The 18598-nt window shown below is 38.3% G+C and overlaps 1 protein-coding gene across 4 annotated transcripts in view; it reads left to right on the forward strand.

The window, feature by feature from the left end:
• Window positions 1-18598, forward strand: part of Mlip (muscular LMNA interacting protein) — a 256970-nt gene that overhangs the window by 127866 nt on the left and 110506 nt on the right. For all 4 annotated transcript variants that reach the window (XM_005347604.2, XM_013346338.1, XM_026778907.1 and 1 more), the window contains one exon: window positions 11655-13196. In XM_005347604.2, coding sequence (XP_005347661.2) covers window positions 11655-13196 — 1542 coding nt within the window. The remainder of the gene's footprint in view (window positions 1-11654; window positions 13197-18598) is intronic.

Consider the following 18598-nt stretch of genomic DNA (forward strand, 5'->3'; position numbering starts at 1 on the left):
CAGAGTTTGAAGGAAGACACGGGAAGATTCTGATGCTGACTGGCTACAGAGTGTAACTGAAAGGCCAGGTGCCTCTGAAATACAAAGTGTGGTTAGAAGGCCAGGAACACAGAGGCTGACTTTGAAGGAGGTGCAGAGAGAGGTCTCACTGCTTGGCAGTGGAGAGTGAGCTGGTTCTGTGACCTCCTGTTTAGGTTCTATCAAACCAAACCCTTATAAGCATTATAAAGTGGCTTGAAAGACTTTTTTGTTGTTGTTGGTGAATTGGTCTTTGGTGATATTAGGATTTAGCAAGATTGTAGAGTAGGTCTTCCATGTTTATTGTCACTCATATCTATGCCTGCAGCCGTCCGTAATGCCTGATGCTGTAATTTTTATTACTTCAAGCACCCAATGTTGTAAGAGGCTGCTTGTTTGTTTACGGCTGCTCAGCCCCGAAATAATGTCACAGAAGTCATATTATTATGTTATTATCTTTACTCTGTCTCTTTAAAGACTTAGTTTTTATAAAAAAAACCATTTATTTCTTTTTATAACTCTCTATACTCTTTTTCTTCTCTCTCCCAAGCCTATGTGCATTTATCCAACACTGTGACTCGTTTAGAGTTCTTTTTTGTCTGAATCTGTCCTTTTTGCATTTCTGCAATCCTTTTCTGACCAGCACAGCTTTTTAAAATGCTAAGTGCTTCTTAAAAACCTGAGCAGCATTACTATAACTAAGGCTGCTTTACCTTATGGCTCTGCCCAATCCAGCATGTCAGAGGAGGTCTGTTCATTGTCTCTGAGAGCCATTCTCTCTGCCCCAGATCCTGGGTTGGGTTGTAGCAGGTCTGTGTTGCCATTAAGCATGTTGTAGCACTCTGCTCACAAATTCCATTTAAATGCTCCATAGCCAGACCTCCCCAAAGAGTCAGAGTTTGTGCTGGAAGCAGGGCCCAGGAAGTTGCCGTTTCAAAACCACATGGCTTTTTTTCAACTACTGCTCAATCAGGAAGACCTCTCTTAAAGGAACTGTAGCATGCTGTCAGCAAGCAAAATCTGTCTGGGAAAAATGCAGCTAAATTTTGTGTTTTAGTGTCTAGAATTCCTTTCCTAGCCCCCTCAGGTTTTATATGGATTTAGCTAGCATATGTTGGAGAGGCAATTTGTTGTAAGAGGTCTCTTGTTTGTTTCCCAGCCACCTGGCAGCTCAGACTGTAAATAATCACACAGAAACTATATTATTTAAAACACTGCTTGGCCCATTAGCTCTAGCTTCTTATTGGCTAACACTTATATCTTAATTTAACCTATTTCTAGTAATTTGTGTATCATTACATGGGTGTGGCTTACTGAGTAAAGTTCTGGCATCTGTCTCTGGTGGGGCTCCATGGCTTCTCCCTGACTCTGCCTCCTTTCTTCCAGCATGCAGTTTAGTTTAGCTCTATTCTAGTGAATCAGGCCAAGTCAGTTTCTTTATTAACCAAGGGTATTCACAGCATACAGAGGGGAATCCCACATCAATCCATTATATTTCACTGCCTGTCAATAGTGAAAAATGCTTACTGGGGTGTGGGAGGAGGGCCTACTAGTTTGTCCCAGCCTCCCGGCTAGCTTACACCCAAAATAACCACACAGAAACTGTATTAATGAAATCACATATTGGCCCATTAGCTCTAACTTCTTAATGGCTAACTCTTACATTTTGATTTAACCCATTTCTATTAATCTGTGTATCACCATGAGATCATGGCCTACCACCAAAGTTTCGATATGTCTGATTCTGGTGGCAGCAGCTCCTTGGCGTCTCCCTCTCCACCTTTCTTCTTTTAGCATTCTGTTCTGTCTTCTCTGCCTACCTAAGTTCTGCTCTATTAATAGGCCAAGGCAGTTTCTTTATTCATTAACAAAGAAATGCAACACAGATGGAAGGACCTCCCACACCACTGGGGTATTGCTATTTTGGATCTAGGTCTAAAACATCACACACACATGCACACACACACTCACACACACCCCTTTTATCCTCTTAAAATTTATAAGTTTATGTTTTGTTTCTTCTGATTGTATGTTTGTTTGTGTACTGTTGGCAGAGGTTTCTCTTATGCCTGGTCCTGTAGCTGTTCAGGTCCAAAGAATCACACCAAGGCCTACATAAATTATAAACTGGTTGGCCTATTAGCTCAGGCTTTCTTGTTAACTAACTTTTACATGTTACATTAACCCATAATTCTTCATGTGTTAGCCTGGTACCTTTTATCAGTGAGGCATTCTCATCTTGCTTCCTCTGTGCCTGGGTGATGACTGCAGACTGAGCCTTTACTCTTTCCAGAATTCTCCTGTTCTGGTCACCCTGCCTATAATTCTTGCTTGGCTACTGGCCAATCAGCATTTTATTAAACCAGTACATGTGACAAATCTTTACAGGGTATAAAATCATTGTCCCACAGCAGTGTACTATGCCTGTTGTCCATGGAAGCTAGAGAGAGCACTAGTCTTCTGGAACTGGGGTAATAGATGATTTAAGCGGCTATGTGAATGTTGGAAATTGAACTCTTATCTTCTGCAGGAGCAGCCGGTGCTATTAACCTTTGAGCCTTCTCTTTAGCTCTAACATATTACTTTTTAAAAATTTATTCTCAGCGAGGTACTGTATCAAAGTACTGTAGTAATATACTTCAGGGTGTTCTCATAAGGCAGTAGACTCGGACATTACTTTCTGGCCTCAGGAAAATTGATAGATAAGCAAAAGGAGTACCATGGATTTATGTTGACATGGAAGATAGTTGAATGTGGTCACTTTGATAAGACTATGTAGCACTATAAAAATAAATGTAAAGACTATATTCTTATGAAGAAATTTGGAGATTTTTATTTCTTCCTTTTCTGTTAATAGATCTATTTCCTTGAACTGATTATTTATTTTGCTTTTGTGTAATCAAATACAGAGAGGTCAAAGTGCAGGGTGAATTTATACTTTGGAATACTTTTTATTCCTAGAAGATAGATTAAGTTACCTAAGTGTAAAACCAAACTGTAGAAACTAGCCTCATTCATTAGTAGCTAAAGGTTATAGTTACAAATTATGGGGAGGTACTGGATCCTGCTGTCATGAAACTGATATCTGTTTTTATGTTTTGTTTCTTATGATGACACGGATCATGAAGTAAGTTAGCTGTTACTCACAGGTGTAAACGAACAAGAAAGGACCAAAGCAGTAGTTAAGATAGTAGTGGGAATTTGTAAAAATTTGACAACAAACGCAAGACTGGGTTGCCAGATACTAAGCTCATTAATTTTTTTTTTAGGTAGAATTTACAATCAATAAAGTAAATCTCTGATTTTTCTTATAAAGAAAGATTAATTCTTATATAGAACTGCCTGTAAGTTAGCATTACTGGTTAGCCAGAAACAAGGTCTCCCTAAATGGCTTCAACTCTTTACCCAGTCTTTGCCTTTCTATAGTCTAGACTCTTAATCTAGCCACCTGGTGCACTGTTTTTCTTCAACTCTTGTGAACTGCCACTCAGTACAAACAGCCCACTCATTCTTTGCTGATCTCCTTGTTTCTCTCCTGAATGATGTCTTCCCAGAATCTACATTTTTTTTTCTTTTGGATACTGCTTAGCTTTAGCTAGACCACTTCCTGGGGATGAGCTAGTGATCTTTTGTTTTTGTGATTTTCTTTGATGGTGGATTTAAGAAAAATCTCTACCACTATTCCTTTCCACTTTTAACAATTAATTTTCTCTTTTTGTTAATTTTCTTTTTTCTTAGTTAGATTGTAAATAGCATTTTGTTTTTGTGATTTTCTTTGATGGTGGATTTAAGAAAAATCTCTACCACTATTCCTTTCCACTTTTAACAATTAATTTTCTCTTTTTGTTAATTTTCTTTTTTCTTAGTTAGATTGTAAATAGCATGAAATAAAGGCTTATCTCTTGTTAATCCCTTTAGAGGAGTACTTTGTATAAAAGTGGGCTTCACTAAGGTATGGAGAAAACCTAAATATTGTTTTAAGTTCACATGGTGTTCCTCTCTGAAGTCCCTGTTCAGATACTCACCCCATGGAATTTTTCCAGTGCCCTCAGTTAGAGCAACTCTCCCCCTGTGCGAGTCTGATAGTTCTTTAACACACAATTTAAAAATGGACACAGTACAGCATGTTTGGTTATTGTTTGGTACATGTATTAGCTCCTTTAACAGTTTGTAAAGTCCTTAAAGCTGTAGCTCATGTTGATTTCATTTGTAGTAAACATTTTGTTCCATATTGCCTTAATGTATTCTGAAAAATACTAATATAAACTTTGTGGTTTGACATATACCAAACATGTTCTTTGAAGTGTGTCTTAGGGTTTCTATTGCTCTGAAGAGACACCATGACCATGATAACTCTTATAAAGGCAAACATCTAATTAGAGTGGCTTACAGTTTCAGAGGTTAATTCATTAGCCTTGCGGTGGGACATGGCAGCATGCAGGCAGACATGACCCCAGAGAAGGAGCTGAGAATTCTACAGCTTGATCCACAGGCAACAGGAAGTGAATTGACTGCCCATGCTGTGAGTAGTTTGAGCATAAGGGTACTCAAATCCCACCCCTACAGTGGGGTACTCAAATCCCACCCCTACAGTGACAGTTTTTCCAATCAAACAAAACCATCTCCGATTGCAACAAAACCATTTCCTTTGGAAGTCATTCTCTTTCAAATCACCACATTCCACTGCCTGCCCCCCAAAGGTTTGTAACACATCATAATGCAAAAAATACATTTAGTCCAACTTCAAAAGCCCCCATAGTCTATAGCAATCTCTAACTTATTTAAAAGTCTAAAGTTCAAAATCTCTTCTGAGATTCATGTAATCTCTGAACTGTAATCCCCTGTAAAACCAAAGTAAAAAAGCAGATCATATAGTTCCAACAATCAATGGCAGAGAATATACATTACCATTTCAAAATGTAGGGAAGAGATCATACTGATAAAATACTGGACGAAAGCAAGACTGAATACCACCAGGGTAAACTCCAAAGTCTATATTTCCATGTGTGATGTTAAAATGTTCTTCAAATCTACAACTCCTTCTATCTTTGTTGCCTGAAACACACTTCTCTTTCTTGGGCTAATTCCACTGCCTGTTAGCAGCTATCCTTGGCATGTATTCCAGGGCTCTGGAATCTCCATCATCTTGGGGTCTCTAAGGCAATCTTGGCTGCACCTTCACAGTTTCACGCAATGACCTCTGTTGGCCTCCATTCACCTCTGACACATGCCCGGCCTCAGTGGCTTTCCTTAGTCATTAAGGGAAATTCTGTTACTCTTTTCTTATGTCCTTCACTCTAAAGCCAAACCAGGTGGCCAGCTGAAGCTGCCAAGCTCTGCTGCTTGCTGGCACTGGAACATGTTCCCCTTGTTCAACTATATCTTCACCACCATCCTTTTTCCATGGTTTCATTCAATGCCTAAGCTTGGTTGTCTTGAAACTGGAACTGTAGACCAGGCAGGCCTCAATCTCAGAGATCTGCCTGCCTCTTCTTCTGGAGTACTGAGATTAAAGGCATGTATCACCACTCCCAGTTTTAAGCTTTTCTTTAATTCCTTTTTGCAAGTTGGAAACTTAGCTGGGTGGGATCTTTCCCTGAGGTAACTACCCCCTTTATTCCATTTCTTAATCTGTTTAGCTTCTTGAAGGCAGGATTTAGCTCCCAGTGCTCCTCTTTTCAAAGTGTACATTTTATACTATTACTTTCTCAGCTTGCTTCTTTTCATTACAAATCCTCATAAGAATGACCACTCATAACCACATTATATATAGAGTCAATACTAGGCTGTTTTGAGATTATCTCTGCCAATGGAATTAATCCAAAAGTGTTCACTTTAGTCTCAGGTAGACTTTTTTTGAAAAGGTCAAAAATCAGCCACATTCTTCACCAAAGTTCACAAGAATAATCTCTAGGCAACATACTAAAATAATTCTCCTCTGAAACTTCTTGAACCAGTCCCTCACAGTTCAAATCATTCTCAGCACCACTGTCTTCCATGCTCCTACTAGGATGAGTCATTAAGTAATGTTTAAAGCATTCCATGGCTTTCTTAACCCAAAGTACTAAAGTCCAAATTTCCAAACAAAAACATATTCAGGCCTATAGCAAGGAGGCTGTTTGCTTATTCCCAGCTCTTCAACCCTGAAATAATTACACAGAAACTGTATTAATTAAATCACTGCTTGGCCCATTGGCTCTAGCTTCTTATTAGATAACTCTTATATATGAATTTAACCAATTTTTATTAATCTGTATGTTGTCACATAGCTGTGGCTTACTTGCTAAAGTTCCAGCATTTGTCTCTGGCAGGGTTACATGGTATCTCTCTGACTCTGCCCTTCTTTTTCCCAGCAGTCAGTTTAGTTTCCCCTGCCTAGCTAATTTCTGCCCTGCTATAGGTCCAAAGCAGTTTCTTTATTAACCAATGATATCCACAGCATACAGAGGGAATTCCCACATCATAGATCTATCACAGCAACACCCTAGTCCCTGAAACCAACTTTCTTAGTTAGGGTATCTATTGCTGTGAAGAGATACCATGATCATGGTAACTCTTATAAAGGAAAACATTTATTGAGTTGGCTTACAGTTTCAGAGCTCCAGTTCATTATCATCATGGTGGGGCATGGGAGTATAGAGATAGACAGTGCTGGAGAAGGGCCTGAGAGTTCTACATCTTGAACTGTAGGCAACAAGAAGGAAACTTAATTGTCACACTGTGAGTAGTGTGAGCATAGCAGATCTCAAAGCTCACTTTCACAGTGACACACTTCTTCCTACAAGGTCATACCTTCATCAAAAAATCCATACTTCCTAATAATACCATTTCCTTTAGGAGTCATTTTCCTTTTAAACACCAGAAATTGGAATGTTTAAGTGAAAATATGTTTGCAGAAAATCAATAAATAAAGTGTGAATAAAAAGCTATTGAAAATAAAATGAATAATTGAATAAAAAATCTTAACTAAAACTTATATAAGAGAGACATATATTCATGAAAAGTCTAAAAGAGCAAGAGGCTTTATATATTTGTTCAGATACAGCTTGGATATGAGAACTGTGCAGAGGATCTAGACAATAAGACCAAAAAAACCTGGACAAAGTAAAACATTAAAGGTTACAATACAGAATTCTGTATGCATTTGTTAGATCCAATAATGTGCAATATAACAATACTTTGGTCAGTGATAGGTGCACATGCACTTGTGGTCCTAATCAAAATTATAGTGCAGAATGCTGTTGTGTAGGTCTAGATTCTAGTTGTGCTTCCTGTAATGACTGCACAATGATAAATGTGGAGGTCTAAGCTCTATTTGTGCTTTTTATAATGTTTGCACAATGATGAAATCAGGTAATGAAGCATTTCTTAGAATGTATTTCTATCATAAGTGACAGCAAGTACTTGCATTTGATAAATCTTAATATTCCCAGGTTTCAGTTTTATAAAGAACACCTTATTCACACCAGCACATTGTATCACAGTCACTTTTGTATGCTTTATCCCATTAGAACAGTGTGTTGTCAATGCTTTTTCTCCCTTCTGAGCCCCTAACACAAGACTCAAACTAGTGAGAATAGTTAGAAAATATCATATAAATGATAGTGTGGTATGAGTTGAGATTCCACAGAGGGGCACAAGCAGGCCCTGGTGCAGCAGCGTTCCAAGTGATTGCTTGCAGTAGATTTGCTATTATAGCACTGATTAGGTTCTGAGACAAGGGACTCAGTAAAAGCCAGAAGGTTGTTGTCATTTTCACCACCCACCACAGTGACACTTACTGTTCAAATCTGAAGAGATCATATGATGAATTTCTCTTTATGATTCTGTTAGGATGGGAGAGTTAGTAAAACTATAAAAAGGATGAATACTTAAAGAGAATGCCAGTGCCCCTGTGATTTAGAGTATACATAAAAAATTCATCTTCGAGAATGTGTTAGGTTAAGGGTTGGTGGAGAATATTAACTTTGAAAGTTGCAGTGTGGAAGTGGAGAGAAGTCCAGCTGAGATGGCTAGCCGTGAAAGAAATCCACAGTGCCTTATCTTACCCAAATGTTTATTGAGAAAGGTGCAGGGTGTCCACCCCACTTTCATGTGGGTAATGACTGCAGACTGTCTTTTCTCTTTTCAGATCCTCCTGTTCTCATCGCCCTGCCTATACTTCCTGCCTGGCTACTGGCCAATTAGTGTTTTATTAAAACAAGACAATATAACTGACAGGGTATAAGACCATTGTCCCAGAGCAGTTGACAAGAGACCAGGTTTGCTAGATTGTTATCCAGGCCCACAAAAATGCTAAAACTGAGAAAAGTGTTGTCAAAACCAAAAGTGGAAAATAGCAAAAAGTTAGGGGGATGAGACTGAATAGCAAGAGAAGGGCTATGTAGTGATGGGAACACTTTTGGTTCACAGTAGCACTGATGAGCTAGATGCCCATTGATAGATTTTAAAAGTTCCAACTGGTGCTGAGTTATATGGATTAAAGCTAGAATTAGGAATGTCAGACAATATTATTTTATTGGTTCAGATAAGAAAGGCTGAGAATCATCCTGGTAACATTATATGTGTTCCTTAAAGAGAAAAACAAAACAAAACAGCTATTAGGTAGGAGGCCACCTTCCTATGATGCAGTGATTGATGTGTTAGGACAATGGGGCATTTTCTACAAGGTTGTGATGATTCTGGGAGAGGTTGTGGAGGACCAGCATCTGGCAGTGTCCACGTCTCAGAAAGCAGAGCAGTCACTTCAGCTTTGATGTAGACACTCTCAGCTCTCTTCGACATTTTCAAGAAAGTGAATGGGTAAAGCCACAGTTAACTTTAGATTTGCTAAAATGAATCACAAGGCAGCTTTCTAATAGTGTGGTTGTTTAAAGAACTTAGGACCTCAATGATATACGAACAGTCATTAAGTTCATCTATCTTATGATAATAGCACATTGTAAGTGTCTTCTCCCATTTAGGGTTGTGATACTACATCCAAAAGTAAGGACAGCCTTTTGAGAAAAGAGTGTCCTGAGAATGAGTTTGGGAGAAGCATGTGGTCAAGGGCTCAAGGAAATGAGAGTGTGGGGAATAATTCCAGTCAACACTAGAGAAATGTTCAAATAATGTGGGAGAGAGAAGGAAATGGTTGAAAACACAGAGTGGTTATTAATGGGGAATGAAGAACACAAATATCTTGTATATTTCAATGAAGACATTTACTATTGCTGGTGTTAGCAAAGGCTTTAGAGGTGAAATGAATGGCTCATTCCAAGTTACTGAGAATTTGATGAATGACCCTCTCTTCTTTCTTCATGAAATTATTCATTTATGTCTTGGACTATTTTTTTTAGAAAAAGAATAAAAATAATATGGACTCAGAAATTTGATTTTTTAAAAAAATTAATGATGAGTCCTTTGTATCTGGAAAGTATATAAAATTATGGTGCTATACTTACATGATAGTGCAAATTACAATAATATTATTGTGCATTTGCAAATTACTGGTGGTTATATTGTAAATATAGTGATAGGCCAACTAGAAAATAGAAGTAAAATTACATGTAGACCAACATAGGAAATATTATTAGGCATCAGTTTTTTAGGATTTTCTCACTAATTAACTCTTAAAACATGTGACAAAATTCTGAATTATTATTAGGAAAAATATTCCATAGTGCAGTAGGCTGTTTAGGCACTTAGATGACCTCACCTGGAGAAGGTCGCTTTTAATAACATTTAAAAGAAAATTGAGCCTCTGTTCTTAACATGCTGGTAATTTGGTAAATAACTGAGATAAACTGATAGTTTGTTGCATATGCTGAAGCTCTTAGAAAACAGCATTACTAGAAAGATAGTTGGATTCTCATGGCAGTCAGGAATAATTTACAAAAAATATCTAGCAAGTTTTAACAACTTTTCCAAATAAGGTACAGTGTGCAAGAGACATCCTGGAGACTTGAAATATCCCCATTCTTCTTCTGAGGAAAAAAAAAATCACTCACGGAAATGCTGAGAGAAGGCATCACATGGTTAAAACACATACACATGTGCATTAACCCATGCGTACACTTTGACAGAATGACTTTTGAACATTAAATGTGACTCCAACTACAAATTACTGAAGAACTCGAAATAAAATGTTGTCATCTTTTAGTAACATAAGCATTGTGTTGCCCATTCAGTGATGTTTGCATTTAAATATCCTCCCAAAGATATGAATCAGTTGCATAAACACCAGCTAAGCAGTGTGTCAAGATAAACCGCCTGGGATGATTAAGCTTTCTCAGTTTGATTGAGTTCTGTTTGCTTTTCGATTTTTGTTGATATTTTGATACTCTGGACTCTGTCAATGATTTCAAATATTATTTATGTGACAAAATAACTTGCTGATCTTTATACTTATAAAAGGAGTATACGGGGTGTGTTTGCACAGAGGTTAAGAAGTTTGGAATAAAATGTTTGAATTTGTTATATTTAAGTGTTTTTAGGGCTCAATACTACATGTCAGGAAGCTTGTTATAGTGTGTATGTTAGAAATTTTATTCACATGGATAAAACAAAATTCTAAAATATGTCTTATCTACAAACCAAAATGTGCCAATTTAAGTTTATAGGCATTTTCCCTCCATTTTCTTAGTGCAATATATATGCATATATTAATATTCATCAATATTTTGGATGACTAAGATTTTTCAAGTTCACTAGTCATGCATACTTTATTTATAGTCTGATAAAATCAAATTAATAATTTTAAAGTCTCTGTTTATAAACTTTGGCATGATTTTAGCATTTACCTTAAATTCTGAATGACTTAAGTGGTATAAGAATTACATACAGGCTATTTCACAGGCTAGCTCTCCTTCTTAAGAAAAATTATGTTTTAAAAATTTCCCCATTTTTTTTTTTTGGTGTAGAATTGAAGGTTGCCTTGTTTCAAATAGATTATAAAATGCTCTGGCTTCTTTTCATAAGAAATAGAGCCTGTTGGTTCCAGAAAAGCCCAAAACATTGGCTAAGTGTTCGCTAAATTACTGTTTTATGTTCATTCTGGCAAGCGATTGGGGGGAAATAAGCAAAGTGTCCTCTCTATTTTGGATATGGACTTCACTCTCTCAATTTATTATTGCATGTTTGTGTTGGGTGCTTCATCCTTTGAATTCTGGGCACCTTTTCAGATTCATAACAGATAGTCCAAGTCTTTAGAATGTCAAGCAATTGAAATATATCACCATTTAGGATTCTAGTCATCATCAAGCTGTGGTTTATACTCTTTCAATGGCAGAAAATCTATTTAATTATCCAAAATGAAGTTTGAAATTTGTAATGAAGACAACTTCAGTCCTTTCAGATTGTACAATTCCAAATTTACACAATTATTTTTTACAACAGAATTATGAAACATTTATATTGATTTTTGTTTGGAGGAATAAATGGGCTATAGGATTACCACTTCACGATTTATTTCTTATTTGAAATTCAAAGCCATGTCTCATCAATAACCATAGGCTCCTTCATTATTGATAAAGGCTTAAAATGTCTCATCTCATGTAAACTAGTACAAGGGCTGTTGGCACAAGCACACAGTGAAAAGAGTATTTTGATAATTTCATAAGTAATGTCCTATTTCAATCTATTTTTCTCTCCTCTAGCTAACTTCTCCCACTACCTCTGAGCAGCTTGCTCATAAACCACCTGCTTTCTCCTTTGTTTCTCCAACTAATCAGAAAACGCCACCTGTCCCAGCTAACGTCAGCAGAGCCTGTGTACTAGAGGAGTTTCACACTCGCAGGCTGGATGTCACAGGGGCCTCGGTTGAAGAAACAGCTACGTATTTTCACACTACTGCTCACGATTCCCCCCTTTCTGCATGGAGGGATGCTTCGTCACTAGTATTTTCCCCTTCCACTCAACTGCCAGGTTCTAGTCCATGTGGCTCAAATGTTGCTGATCACACACCTGGGCTGGCATCTGAAGCACAGAAGAAAACATCAACGTCGCATGTCCTTAATCCCAGGGAAGATCTGCGAACCTCTCCTTCATCTGCCTCGGGTGCTTCTCCGAAGTCACCTTCAGCTTCCTACATACCTGTCCGCATTGTCATGCATTCACTGTCTCCAAGTCCCAAACCACTTACCTCATCTCCCCATGGCTCTTTATCCACTGTCTCTAGCCGAATGTCATCCACTGGAAATCTTTCAAAGTCAGGGCTGAAGTCCTCAGTACCTTCTCGGCTCTCTCTCCTCACTGCTATCCTCAAATCAAACCCTTCTCACCAAAGGCCTTTATCCCCCGCGTCTTGCCCAACCTTCTCCCTCAACTCCCTGGCCTCTTCCACACTCACACTTGATCAGAAAGTAAAGCAATCTTCACCCACACCTAAGAAATCTCTCTCAAGTTGTTCCTTGACAGCTGGTTCAACAGAACAAGAAGAACACAAGGCGTCTGCAGAGACCCACCAATCCTACCACCTCCCTTTCTTTTCCAAGTCTCCCCCACTTTCTCAGTTGTACCCCCTCTCTCCAGCAGCACCTGACAGTAGCATCTACGCTTCTAGGAATGTAGAGAGAACACCACAAGGCACACCGAGGAGCAACACGGCACTACCCCAGTTACAGAGCGACACATTCGGTTTTGCCGATGTCCCTTCTATCACATCGAGTTTATCCCCGCTTTCTTCTTTGGAGGGCAGACAGGATGGTGACCTCAGGGGTCCAGAAAGGAGCAGGAATATTTGCAAACACCCTTCTACCTTCTTATCCTCCGCACCTCCTGCTAATGAAAACACTGCACTTTCCTCTCTAGAGAAATGTTTCCACCCCTCCCCAGTCCTCTCGGAGCTGATAGACAGATCCCAAAGAGCCTGCTCTCAGCAACTAGCAGGCCAGGAACTGCGCCCTTCAGTTCTGCCCTCTCCTCCCGTCTCCCGTGCTGGCTCTACGCCTCAAGCCAACTTGGGACTCTCCATTCTCCCGCCCGAGAGTTCACTCACCCAGGGACTCCAGCCTAGTCCTTCAGTACTGCACCCGAGTTGTGCCAGTGGCGCAAGAACTGGAACGCCTGAAAGCACAATGTCCAACCACAGCTCACTTGTTCCAACCCCGTCACTTCCTGTCTCACTAACAAGAACCAAGGAGCTGAGCACACCTTGCGCACTGTCCATGTCAACAGGCCCTGAGAATAAGAAGCCCAAGGTATTTTCTTTTTGCATGTTGCATGCATACTTTGAAATATGGAAGAAACTATGACTTTGACTTCAGGGAGATATACACACAAATGCACAAAATTTTATATATATATACATTTCTGGGTATGGGTTGCAGTTTTGGTTCCAATTAAAAACAGATAGCATTGTACAATATGTTACATTTCTGGTAATTTAATAAGAAATGTCTCATTATCTATTGAAATACTTTAGATTGAGAGTATAGTTAGTAGACATAATTAATATAATGTATATAGTATAGATCTAGGATCATGATAAAACCATTATCAGTTTGAAATTGTTCTACTTCCTTTGCCTTTGTTTATTATTCAAAGAAAGGCTTTTTCCCCCACCTTCCTTTCCTTCCTGCAGAGCTGATTTTCTTTTCATTGCTCCCTGTGCTGCAAGTTAAATAAAATTGGATGTTACTCTATACATTGAAGGCAAAAGGGAATAGAAACTTTTTATATGTAAAAATATTTAATTTATTGCAAGTACTTAACATCTGACATTATCCAGCATAGAAAGAATGAACAAACTGAGCACGAAGAAACAGAAATAGCAGTAAAGTTGGTTTTGAAACGTTCGGAAGTAGTCTGCTGAGCGAGGGTATGAGATGGCATTTATTAGTGCGAGAGAAGGAACATTTGAGGAGGGACGCCATGATTCAGGCCTGCTGGAGCATGCAGTTCTACTCTAGGCCATGGCAGCTTCCCATCTAGCCTCAAAGGACTCAGGAATGGATCCTATTGCCCTCAGGATTTGATAGTCGTTGGGCAAGTAAAGTAAAACTATGAAAGTACCTGTATTAGTAGCACACAGGACCTTTTAGTTCCATATACTTGAAGAATGCAGTTTATAGGTTTTTGAGTATAACAGAGAGTGACTTCAATTCTTTTATTACTGAATAATGAATGCGAGGTTAAGGAAACAGATAAACTCACAAGATATTGTTTCAACTGAAAAAGTACACATTAGACACTGTGTGCCTACCACTGTACTAGCTTTAAGAGGCTGTGATAATTTTAAAAAGAATTAATAGATAATTATCTCGAAAAAGTTGTTAACATTTGAATATAAATGCATGGTTGTGAAATTTGTGTATCATGTACTAAAATTTTTCCATCTAATCATTTACTGAATTGGGTGATTTGCTGTTTTTTTTAAAATTTAAGTTAGGGTCTCCCTACATAGACCATGAGCCCTTGAATTTGTAATTCCTGCTTCAGCCTCCCCAGGGCAGACATCCACCCCCATGCTCCGCTGTTGAGAATCATTCTTCAGTGCTTTCTTGATGTTCTGGTTTGCTTTGTAATTGCTGTGATAAAATGTCATCACCAAAACCAGGGAAAGGCTGATTTCACATTACAGCCCATAGTTCATCATGAAGGGAATCCAGGTAGGCACTGGGGCAGGGAGCAAGGAGAAATGTGGCTTCCTGGCCGGATCCCCATAGTTGCTCAGTTTGATTTTGTTTGTTTTATTTTTTGAGACAGGTTTTCTCTGTGTAACAGTCTTGACTGTGTTGTAACTCACTCTGTATATCAGGCTGGTCTCAAACACAAGAGTTCCTCTGCCTCTGCCTCCCAAGGTCTGGGATTAGAGGCGTCTGCTGCCATGCCCAGCTGACATATATATATATACATATATATATATATACAATTTAAGACTCCTTTTCTAGAAATGGTGCCACTCACAGTCATTAATAAAATAAAATGCCACACAGACTTACGCAAGAGCCAATGTGATGAAGGCATCTTCTCAGTTAAGATTTCTTCTTCTCAGATGACCCCAGCTTGTGTTGCGTTGACAAAAACTAACCAGGACACTTGCCATACACCTAAATTACTCATTATCCTTTCTGAAAAGTTATTTCACTATAGAAACTTGTTCAAAGTGTTTCTCTGTGTGCTCTAGTGTTCTTTGCTCACATTTTATCCTATAGTGGATATAGACAGCATTTGATGAGGATAAGTCTGGAAAACTTTTGATAAATTAAAAGTCCATATGTCAAAGATCTACTTTTCCATGGTTTGCTTCCTTTTCTCAATCTTGAAGCATTTCAGTACTAAGTTTATTTGTCTGACCTTCCTTAAGTTAAGGAAATTGTAGTCACAGATGTGCTTCTTGAAGTTGGTGACCATGAAAATGGCAAGAACTATTTACCTCTCAGTCAGAAGAGTAATTTATATCTTTGTTTGCAAAACATTTTAACACACAGATTTATAACTTATGCCAGGAAGATGTTTCTGAGACATGCTCTTACTTTTCTTCTTAGTTTTTATTCCCTTATTACTACTTCATTTCTCTAGTTTAAAGTTAGAAAGCCAACTCACTTTTTATTAATAACTACCCTTCTTGGGAGTTATCGAATATAGAAATTCATCCAAATTGACACCAGCAAAGATGAACTACATTTCAATTTTGGGTTTGCATCTGACTATTTTGCTTAAGCTGTTGAAATTATTTTGAAGAAGGCAGGGGGAAACGAGAAAACACTCTGAGTTAGCAAAGAATTTATTCTCTTTTACAAGTTATTTCTTGCCTCACTCCTCTAGGTTGGTACCAATCCAAGCAAGCTGCTCTTTTTTGAAGTAAAAAAAAAAATCTTCATATTTATTTAAGCTTTATGTACCAAACCAATAGGGCTCCTCAAACACAGGTAGTCAACAGACTGAAACAGAAATGCTTGAAGGATATCAGTTCAAAGTCTGGGCTGTACCTATTGTCCTTTGATATTAAAATAAAATGGAATGGCTAGAGAATGCTGAGCTGAATTCAGATAGAAAATTTGTTTGAAGCTCCTTGTCATTGTCATACTTGTACTGCACTAATATGGTGTAATTGACATATTAATTTCAGATATAGTTTAAAATAGTCTTTTTAATGTTCATTGCTCTGGACAGGATGGGCAACTCCCTGAAAGTTACTAAGACTATTCCCTGATCAACCGCTATATTGTTTGAGACACTTTTCCTCTTTGGGAAGATGGGGGTACAATATTCACCCAAGATTGTGTTTGAGTGCCAAATATAATTGGTCGTCATTTTAAAAATGCTTTGATTTTTCCCCTCCTAGTGAGCTGCCATGGTATTTCACATAGAGTTAGAGAGACTATTATATCAAAATCTCATATAATCTAGTACTCACTGAAAATGGTTACAAATTTCTTCCAAATGAGTGTTTCCAATGGTCTGGCTTAAAGCTATTTGGACTTAGCTTGTTTACAGGATCAGTTGGGAGCTTTTACTGCTTCATGAGACTTCATAGCCAGTGTCCTATTTATTAAACTCTCATTCCTTTAAGGCATACAAACATTTCCAATTTTGTTATATTGGAAACTTGGTGCAGCAGGCAGGATGTGATTTTCCCCATTTTTGTAGAACCAAATAAGATTTTAAATACGAGTCATAGGAAACATGATCTAAAAAACCCGTCTGGGTGACCCAGTCTATAAACATGTACTGCCCTTCTAATATGCTTCCCTAAACTATAAACATTATATTAAACTAAAAGAAGTGCAAAATTATCTCCTCCAAGAAGGTATACATTCTGTGGTAGAAAGCAGACAATCCATTTCCCAAATTGAAAGTCAAGTATCGTGTTAGAGGGTCAGAAATGATATAAGGAAGAATATAGACTAGAAAGGGTCAGTACAAAAAGGGGCACTGTCTCCAATTTGTGTCAGGTGGTTGAAATTGTTTCTTTGAAAAGTTACCATGCAGGAAGTATGTAATGAGGAAAATCCCTGAGGCCAAAGAGTAGGTGATTGATAGGTAGAAGGAACAGATTCAGATCGAATATTAGGATGTGTAGTGAGCAAGAGGGTACTGATGTAAGAGGAAGAGAGACCGGAAGCAAGAGTCTATCTACTCTGAGGTCTCTCTGATTTTTACTTTGAGGAAGACAAGAAGCTGTTGGAAGTTTTCTTTTTATTGAAGTTACTGCAGTTTTTTTGGGGGGTGGGGAAATTCATACAAGTACAATATTTACATTATTTTCACATCTCCTGTCTTCATTAAAGCTCTTTCTAAATCTTCTCCCACTCCCTGTCAAATTAATGACATTGTATTAAGTATCATATGTATGCTTGTATGTAGATAGGTTTAGGCCTGAATACTTGGTCTTAAATACCTATCAGAGAACTTATTCCTCAAGAAAACTGATTATCCCTCTCTCAATAACCATTGATTGGCCAGAGTTCTTCATCTAGAGGTATAAGCTCCTGAAATTTCCTCCATCTATGTTGTCATACTGAGTGGCATTTAGACAACCATGTTGCTGAGATTTCATGGGGATGACTTTCATGCCAAGTCAAGAAGACACTGTTTAACAGTAAGCATATTTGTTCTTTGGCTCTTAACAATCTTTCCTCTCCCTCGTCATCAATGTTCTCTGAGCCTTAAGATGCAGGGGTTGCATTGCAGATGTACCAATTGTTGTTGAGCACCCCCTGACCACTTATATTTTGTATTTCAACTAGTAGATCTCTGTAATCTTCCATCTGTTACAAAAAGAACCTTCTTTAATGACTGGTGAGAACTACAGTTATCTGTGGGTATAAGGATACATAGTTAGAACATATTTAGAAATTATGTTGGTTTAAGGAAATGGCATTAGTAGGTTCTCCTCTAGGGTCTATGACCCTAGGGTAGTTGGCAAGGTTTACAGTACCAGGCATGGATTCTCTCTTTTGAATGAAGGCCTTGTGTCTGTAGATAGAAGCTGTTCACCCTCTAGATGAAAATGCCACTGTTGCACCATTGGCTGGTCAGTCATTAGTGGATTTGTAGTCCATTAAGCTGGGTGGGACTACTGATTGCTTTTCTCCATTGGCAGCTTTTATAGCATTTCAGATGCTTTGAGAGTCAGTTCTTGTTACCATTAACTTCACAACCAGCATGAGCAAGAAAAGATCTGCAAACAAGTATAAGATCCATTTTCCTTTCTAAACCTAATATTACTTTACACTATGTGGTATATATTTAAGAACTATTGCTTTATGCTTAATTGAAAGTGAATTACAAATGACAGATCTATAGTGGATGCCATTGCTCTGTGGGAAAGATTTAGAAAACTACTTAGAGCTGGCTTTTCATTTCTACTGTGAAGCTGAAGGCAATTATTTCCCTTCATGTTTGCTATAATTGTGTAGGCATGCTTTGTATTTGTGAGTGTGGGTGAGTATGTATATAGGCTGTGTATGTGTGTGTGTCAGGGCGAAAGTGGGTAGAGATTGGAGTTCAGTTTGTGGAGTTAATTCTCTCCTTCAAACTTCATGTGGGTTTGTGTAGAAATAGGAGCGGCGGGCTGCGTCCCGGCACCCGGCCGCCCACATGGCTAGCTCTACCCGAAATAATTACACGGACACTGTGTTCATTTAATCACCAC

The sequence above is a fragment of the Microtus ochrogaster genome, chromosome 5 (assembly GCF_000317375.1).
Source record: "Microtus ochrogaster isolate Prairie Vole_2 chromosome 5, MicOch1.0, whole genome shotgun sequence".
NCBI classification, from domain to species: domain Eukaryota; kingdom Metazoa; phylum Chordata; class Mammalia; order Rodentia; family Cricetidae; genus Microtus; species Microtus ochrogaster.